Source organism: Camelus ferus, chromosome 18, assembly GCF_009834535.1.
Source record: "Camelus ferus isolate YT-003-E chromosome 18, BCGSAC_Cfer_1.0, whole genome shotgun sequence".
Classification (NCBI taxonomy): Eukaryota; Metazoa; Chordata; class Mammalia; order Artiodactyla; family Camelidae; genus Camelus; species Camelus ferus.
In genome coordinates, this window is record NC_045713.1 from 7,621,681 (window position 1) to 7,630,250 (window position 8,570).

An 8,570-nucleotide genomic window follows, 5' to 3' on the forward strand; every position below is an offset into this window, starting at 1 on the left:
TATTCATTTTCATATTCTTTTTCATTAAAGGTTATTTATTACGAGGAATGCATTTTCTTGATGGACCTGTGAAGAAGTAAATTATAGCCCACCTGTCCAGTGTTGTGACCCTGGCACCAAGCTTCAAGGCTAGGGGGTTTACCTGGTGATCTGGGGACATCACCCCATGTCCTTACTTCCTTCTGAGGATGAATAGGTCGGGCTTAGAAATCATGAGTCTTGGGGAAGCCCATGCATGGTGGCCCCAGGGTCTGCTTAGACTCTTAGTTTTAACATACCCACAAATCCTTTTGGTTTTCACACTTGGGCTCTTTTTTGAATAGGGAAGATAATTGTACAGTTCTCAAAGTGCCTGGATGCAGGCAGCTCTAACCAAGCCTACCCCTTGCCGCTGTCACTGGTGCCAGCTGGCTGTGACTTCCTCCACTGTGGTCTCATAGGGGACAGAAGTTGATTAAATTGCCAAATGAATCTAAAAACCTGCCACGAGAGAACATCTTTTAAATACAAACCAACCATTCCAGAACTTACATCCTCAACCACCTCTTTTTTCTGACCCTTACACTCTGGGCCAATATCCATCTGCCCTAATCACCCCAGAACCTACACCCTGGAGCCCCCTGAAATTATTCAGATTTGCCAATCCTACATCTGTTTACCCTGCCATGAGCCATCAGGATGAACTCCGCTCTTCACCTAGTATTCACAGCATTTATGTTCTGACCCTTGGTTGCCTCTTCAGTCTCACTTCCTATCTCAACCATCACTTTGTACTTTTTTTATTGTGGTACCATATACCTACCCTTAATTAAGGAGTTCCTGGCCTCCTGCTGTGCATACATAGATACACTGCTGTGCTCTCACCTGTCTACACAGCTGTCTCCTGCACAACACTAGAAATCCTAGAACACAAAGACTTTGGTTGATTTCTGTGTCTCTAGTACCCAGTAAATAGCAATGTGTATTCAGTGAATGATAACAAATGAGTTTGATAATTAACTGCCCAAGTCACTTTCTTGAGGAAAACCAGTTCACTGGTCCAATTTCCACTACCCACTCTCAGTTCTCAATCCTTTATTTTGACACATATTGTTTAATTCCTACAACAAGGAAGCCAGGTTTAAGCATTCCATCCCTATTTTACAGAGGAGAAAACTGAAATTCAGGGTATGGAAACATCTTGCCCAAATCAGAATTGTTTAACTAGGAATGCTTATCCTGGTCTTTCCAGAAAAAAACCCCAAAATGGTGGTGAGGCATCACTGTGCCTGGAAAAGAAGTGGCAAAAAGAAGGGCTAGAGCTGTGTAACCCTAGGGTCTTGCTTATTTCTGTCCCTAGAGTGCAGTCTCAGAGCCTGGACACATATAGGTACTCTTCAATCAAAGCTGTTAGGAGCCTAAGCCTGGACGCTGGCTTTTCCTGGTGACTGGGGATTCCTTGAGAGTCGGAGCTTACCTCTCATCAAGCACAGATGGGAGGAAAGGTCTTAATATGCCCCTGTCATCTTTCACAACAAATTTAAGGCGACAGAGTAAGAAAGCTAGGATGCGCTTCCCTCACTTCCCTTTTTTTTTTTTTTTTTTTTTGGTTCCTTCCAGCCTCCTTCCTCCCAGAACTGGGAGTCCAGGCTAAGCCTTATCACCCCCACCCCTACCACCGCAACCTCTGGGTTCCCAACTGCGGGGTCGCGGGGCTCTGCCCTCCAAGGCCTTCGCCCTTCAACCCATGGCGCACTTGCAGCCCAAGCCTCGTACCAGTCAAGACCTGCTTCCCGTGAGCCTCTGCTCCTGGGTCTCCCAGGGCGCATGCTCTCTACCCAGCAGTCCTCGCGCGGCCCCGAGAAGCGGACAGCCAGGACTCCAAGATGGCGTCAATTGGTGAGTGTCCGGAGGGTTAAGGCCACCAGGTTGCAGGCAGGAGTCGGGTTCGGGGTCCAGTGCTCAGAGCCACACTGGGAGGGGAGGGGCCGAGTGACAGAGCCTCCTGCCCTTCGCTCAGGGCCTTCGCCTCTCCCTCACTGAGGTGCACCGGACCCTTTGCCCAGGGTTCTGCGCCGTCCGACCCTTCTCCGATGTCCCCGCCGCGCCTCCCGCCTGCCCAGGGCCCGCGGCCCACAGCTGCGGTGGGGAGGATGACGGCAGCCCGGCGACGCGCCTCTGGGCTTGGGAATGCGCTGTCTCGGGCCCCACTCTCTCTCCCCGCTGAGGAATAGCTGCTCTCATCCCTGCCGCGACCCAGGCGCTTTGCACCTGAACCCTACGCGCAAAGCCGAAGCTGAAATTAAGTTCTAGGAGGAGCTGATGCCTAGGACGGTGCCTGACACCAGGAAGGTTCGACGCCTGTGTATGTTGAATAGGCTTAGAGAGGTGAAGTGACCCATTCAAGGTCACAGCTCATGAATGTGATGAGCTGGGAAACAAACCTGGATTTAGCACCCAGAAGACACTTGGCATTTCCATGCCTCTCCATATAGGTGGACAGTATGCTTCTTTAAGTCATAAAATCAAGCCAAGCAGCCACGTGCCCCCCCAAGAACCTGTGGTCCTTTCTCAACCTTCATTGAAACTCTGCCATGACCAGGAACTGAGTGTGGGGAACTTCGACCTTCAGTTAGCTCATAGACAGGCAGAAAGATAATAATAATTCCTATTTACATAGTATCTAGAGCTAAGTACCAAGGTGGGCACTATAGTTACCCTTATTTTACAAAGGGGGAAACTGAGGCACAGAGAGGGCAGTAACTTGCCCAAGGGCACACAGCTACACCGTGGCACTAGACCCAGAATACTTGATGCCAGAGTCTGCTCTGTTCATCACCACACTCTGCTGGTGTGAACCAGCCACTGCAGAGGAGTGTTGGGGGAGGGTTCCAGTATGGCTGCGAAGGACCAAGGCCTTTGTCTTCAGCAAAACAAGAAGTTCTTGGATTAAGTGTAGATACATCTCTGATGAATCTGATGGTCTCTTGGAGTTTTGTGATGGTGCTGTACTTGGCTCTCCTTAAGGCTAATGATTTTTTTTTCTGTGCTTATACATTTCTTGTTTTGGTTATGGAAATGGTCTTGTCTTCATAGTAGAGAAACAAATATGTAGGAAAATAAATTTAAATTTTTGGCTTTTTCCTCCTATGATATGTCAAGGCACTATGTCAGCACCTGAATGTATAATGAGAATGTGGACTACGTGAGTATGTTTTCGTAGTATGTGTAAATGTGAAGAAATGGCTTCACCTGGCCTAGCAGTGACTTGATTTTTTTTTTGAGTCACCAGCCTTATGCCAGTCGAAAATACTTTTAAAATGCTGTTTCTTTTGCACATTTCTCCCAGCATAGTTCTTTTTTTAAAAGCATTTTCAACCCTTTCATTATGGAAGGTTTCAAATACAAAGGAAATAGAATAACACAGTGGACGTTTTTGTGCTCACTGCCCAGCATTAGCAGGTGGCAGCATCTGCGCCTGCATAGTCCACTCTTCACTGCGCTGCCTCATTTAAAGCCAGGTGCTTTTAGAATGACATGTTTGTTCTCACTGCATGCAAGATTCACTGTGCCCTTACTCAGGAAGAAATGTGGTTTTGTAATTCTTGGACGAAAAGCCTACTAATCCAAGTGAAGACAAGATGGAGACGTAAGATGTGTACGTGTTAAACGTTTCTCGAAACAGCACAGGCAAGGTGACAGAAGGGTATAGACCATTCTCAGATGACATTGTTTGGTGTTGAGCTCAGTTATCATTGACACTAAACTCCAGTAAAGGTTTGGAACATATCCTGAAATTCATTTGACTATCTCACATTTCAAAAATATGACCAAACTAATTACAGTTTTCTGTTTGTAAAAGAATAAAGGATGCAATCAGTTTCTGAAACTCTATATGCTTAAAATGTCCTAAAGTTCGGTTCTATGCCATTTCTTTCTTGACCCTCTCCCTTTTTTCCTTGAATGTTTTGTATAGTCTTTAATGAGATTCCAACAGTAATACTAACAGTTTACAGTTCTGAGCACTGTTCCAAGTGCTTTTACATAGATTCTCATTCAGTCCTTGGAATAAGCTATTTCACAGACGAGGAAAGTGGAGCTCAGGTTATACAGGAAGGAAGTGCTGGCATTTGAGACAGGGCAGGCAGGGAAGGAGGCCTTTTAGGAGATGACATTTAAGTTGAGGTAGCCCTGATGAGCCAGGGGCACTGCAGATACAAAGGCCCTCAGGTGAAAATAATCCTGCTATATGTGAGAAAAAGAAAAGGGTTTGGCTGAAGTGTGAGCCAGGGAAGATGAGTGGCTATGAGATGGTTGTCTTCAATAGAATGCTGGCTTCTGAGAACAAGGCTCTCATCTGCAGTCAGTGCTGTATCCACGGTGCTCAGCATGCTGCCTGGCATGCAGTAGGAGCTCCATATTTTTGGCTAAGTCTAGTTGGAAGGTTGGGCCAGTTTGTTTGGGACGGGCAGCCTAAACCATGACCCTAAAGCCATGTATGTCTCCACCTGTCACTTACGGCCTCTTGACAGGCAGTCAGTCTAGTCCATCAAGGCCAAATGTCTAGTTCTTCAGGCAACCTGTAGTAGATTAGAAGCTGTCATTAAGCCTGACAGCCTTGCCTTTGTTAAGGGTTGGGAGAAGTCAGGAGACCTGTGAGTGGACAGTGGACTCTTGAGGCTGGTCCTTAAGGAGCCTGAGTTTTTCCTTAGATTCCCCCAAATGGAGAAGAAACCTGGGAGTAATTTAGTCTGGCACCTCCTGTGACTGGTCATCTTTAAGAAGAGGCAGTAGTCCTTGATTTCTTGCTCTGAAGAGGACACCTGCTAAGCAGCTTTTTAAAGTTAATCTCTGGGAAGAGGACAGGGAATGGAGACCACTTCCTCCTTATGAGCTTCTGGACATTCACAGGGCCAGGCCCTCCCTAGCCTCCTTCCTGTTTTACTCTTAAGTCCAGAGATAAATACAGTATGGCCCCAACCAGGAGCCCTTCCTGTCCTCAGATCCTCATCGGAAAGTGAAGGGGCCCATTGGGTCTTTGGAGTGGTTTTTACTGTCATCTGACTTCTGTGGTCTGAGGTAGGATGCTTGAGGTAGAAGTCAGATTGGCTTCAGGAGCATGGGGGCCAGACTAGGGTCGAGTCCTGCCTCCGCAGCCTGCATGCCATGTGCCTTTGGCCAAGATTTGCCTAACCTCTCTGAGTTAGTCTCCCCAACCCCTGCTTATAAAATAAGACATCTATCCTCCATCTTATTTCTTCCTCATGGCCCTTGGTTCTCTTTTCACAGTTATTCCCAGCAAGCTGTTATGCACAGTCCTGTTCATTAATAAAACTCATGCTGCAGTAGTTCTGCCAGTACATAGGCTCTGGCTTAAAACAGTGTATTTGCTGTGCCAGGTTTATCCGTAGCGTCGCGGGCAGCCTCTGTTCAGTGATGTTATCAAATGCACCTTTCTTGAATGGTTGAGGTAAGTGATACGAAAGGTGTTTGTGTTATTGGGGGATTTTTGAGTGTGTGTTTTCTTGCTCTACCTTTTCAGTACCACTGAAGGAGAAGAGGCTCCTGGATGTCAAATTAGGGGAGCTGCCAAGCTGGATACTGATGCGGGATTTCACCCCTAGAGGCATTGCTGGAGCGTTTCAAAGAGGTCAGAGCCTTAAGGGCATGCGTAAATAAAAGCAAGTCTCTGGGCCTTCAGGTCTCTTTTTGCCCTGAATTATTTTGGCCAGTAAAAGCCTTGTCTAAGACCAGTAAGTTACGTAGAGAAGGACATGGCGAGATTGTTAGCCCTTGAATTTCCTTGTTTGATTGGTCCTGTCAAAGGAGGGCTCTGAGGCATTTCAGAAAAGGCAATGTTTTCTGTTGCTTGGAATCAGTACCACTCCTTCCATCTTAAAGAACTGTTGTAAGACTTAAGATGAAAATGAAGCATAGGGGACATCAGTCCACCATGCTCACCCCCTGCCAGGCAGAACTTCCAAGACGAATATTTGAAATGTCCTTCAGGCCCGTGCATTTTAAAGTGCACTAGTCAGATTGGTCCTGGGGAACCCATGTCATCATCCTTTGGGGGCCTGTGAAGTCGCCCGCCTCCTCAGGGGCCCCTCCCCTTCTGTGTTCGTCTTTGTAATTCTGGCCACTCTGTGGCTCCCTTTTGCGGACTGTTTCTTCCTGCCCTCAGGCCTTTCCTCAGTTTTTTCCTCATTAGAACGGGCAGAGCGTGGCCTCCTCTCCTGTTTGCAGGTTACTACCGGTATTACAACAAGTACGTCAACGTGAAGAAGGGGAGCGTCGCGGGGCTGTCCATGGTGCTGGCAGCTTACGTGCTCTTCAACTACTGCCGCTGTTACAAGGAGCTCAGTGAGTCTCCGGGGTTGCTCTGCCTGCGGTGGGGTTTCCCATGGCAGGGTGATGCTGGTTCACTGTCAGATTTAGTTAGAAGTGCACCATTCTGACAGCTGAGGGATTGGAAGGACTTAGCAAAATACAGTATATAAGATATTATTTTAAGTGAGAAAATTGGTATAGAGAAAGATAGGAAAAATAAGATGAAGCTGGGGTGAGGGTAATACTTAGGCAGCATTCTGTAGGATACTGCAGGCTCTCTCAAAGGTTGGTGGGAAATCCGGCTGTATCTTCCCAGCAGCCAGTGTGAGGAGGGAAACAGGTCGAGTGCCACAGTCCGGAGTCTGTGCAGCGCTCCGTAAAAGCATGGTTGTTCCTGGTGCTGAGACCGGAGAGGAGTCAGTCTGATGGGAAGTGCCAGGAACAGTGTGCAGTGGCCACCGATTGGGTTGCCTGGGCCATTTCTGACAGCATCCAGCCCTCTGCTAGTCTGTGGTGCCCAAAGCACGCTGGCCGTGAAGGACGGGGTCTTGGGCATGGTTTGTCTGAGTAGGTGTCCCTCCTAGGAAGGAAGAGTCTGGCCAGGTGGCACATTAGCACCCAATTCTGCAGGTTCTGGGCCATCTGAAAGGAAACCTCAGGATGGCTTCTGTGACCTTAGCCTGCCACCCTCCCCGTCAGCCTGTGCTTTGACCACACCTTTGAAGAAACTTACCATTTTGCTTTCTAACTTCAGAACACGAGCGGCTGCGCAAGTACCACTGAAGGAGGCGCACTCTGCATTCCTGACCAGGACCTTTGCCCTGCACCCCCGAATCCTTTCACATCCTACTAGAGAATCACCACCCAATAAAAGATGACTGTACCTGGACTGCCTCACTGGTTCAGCTGTTCCCCTGCGCGCTGGTAGCTCCCACCGCACCAGGTGGGATGGGGTGGTTCTGCCCAGTCTAGATGCCCTGGGTCTAGAGCCTCCCGTCTGCAGTGCTGAAGTGGCCTCCTGTGAGCTGACACTGTCACAGTATAGAGCAGCCCCGGGTTCCTAAGAATGCCTTCCCATCCCCTACCGTTCTGTACCACCCTGGGGGTGTTGGGGTACCAGGGAGTCAGGACGTGTGGGAAGGAAGCTCAGTGGGATGATTAAGGGGAGTAAGGGGACGCACAGGCCCTGATAAGCACCCGCAACTGCCCCTGTATCCAGCACTTCTTCCTTACCCTTCACAAAGGCCTTAAGAAAAGTGACGTTAGGTCAGAATTGGTTTCTTATTAAGGGACGTGTGGTGAGCATATACTGCATGGAGCGTAACATGGTGAGGTGCTGTGGCTAATTATGTCCTAGAAGATCTGAATTAGAATGAACAAGTATCTAACATCTGAAATGAAAGATGCCTGTCAAGTGGTCATCCCAAAGGCCAGGCTTTCAAACTTTACCAGCTACTGGTACAAAGGCCTCTCTTTCCTTGGCAGCATCACTTCCCATCATGAGATTCACCAAAAGGGCAAAAGTGAGCACCAACGTCAAAGCTTCGTGCCAGGCAGCTACTGCAGCCAGTAGCAAGAATCTTCTCAGCACAGAGTCCCTAAAGTGACGAGACACAGCTTAAAAAACAAGCTTTAATTAATCAACTTCATAAAAATTGTTTTTGTAATTGAACTTGAATAGGCCCACTTGCCCAGCAGGTCGCAGGTGCGTTTCACATTTCCAGGCTCAGAGGCAGGGGCCCCTCCTCCAGACCAGAGGTGTCCGAGTGACCGCACAGATGCTCCATAGGGCAGGAGGTAGGTACACAGATGGACTGCATCATCTGTGTAAAGGTGTCTGGAGCTCCGGCCTAACATAGACCTTAAACACTGTCAAGCAGGTGCCCCAAGAAAATAAGCCCAGAGGGAAAAGACCTTCACATGGGAGAGCCCCACGCCCTTCCTCTCAACAGCCGCTACCTGGGAGCGGGCCCTGGTGCACTTGACCTTGCCCTGAAGGGCTGCCTCGTTCAAATCACACAGATAGGCACAGCCTGATTCAGCAGGACGGGAAGAAGCAAGCACACCCTGGCCGTAGCTTTAAATGATCCACCGGCCCCCTGGTGTTGAATGAGGCCCTGAAGGGAAGGGCCATCTTCCATACAGAGCTGCTGAGCACGGCTCTTCCGCACCAACTCCCTCCCCAGAGAGTGGTGTGCAGGGAGCCCCAGATAGGCCTCGATGCCTACACAAACATGATGCCAACTTGAGGGACCAAACTG

At 48.7% G+C, this 8,570-nt stretch overlaps 1 protein-coding gene across 2 annotated transcripts; it reads left to right on the top strand.

The window, feature by feature from the left end:
* The first annotated feature begins 1,724 nt into the window (after window positions 1-1,724).
* On the top strand, window positions 1,725-7,198 carry ATP5MF (ATP synthase membrane subunit f). Of its 2 annotated transcripts, none has more exons than XR_004312589.1 (4): window positions 1,725-1,878; window positions 5,522-5,629; window positions 6,164-6,342; window positions 7,064-7,198. XR_004312589.1 is itself a non-coding variant. In XM_006172657.3 (4 exons), the coding sequence occupies exons 1-4, from the start codon at window positions 1,866-1,868 to the stop codon at window positions 7,090-7,092; spliced, it is 267 nt and encodes an 88-aa protein (XP_006172719.1). In that variant the 5' UTR covers window positions 1,730-1,865; the 3' UTR covers window positions 7,093-7,198. The 2 variants fall into 2 exon arrangements, 1 of the variants encoding a protein (XP_006172719.1); XM_006172657.3 differs by having other exon boundaries at window positions 1,730-1,878; window positions 6,226-6,342.
* Window positions 7,199-8,570: the final 1,372 nt, after the last annotated feature.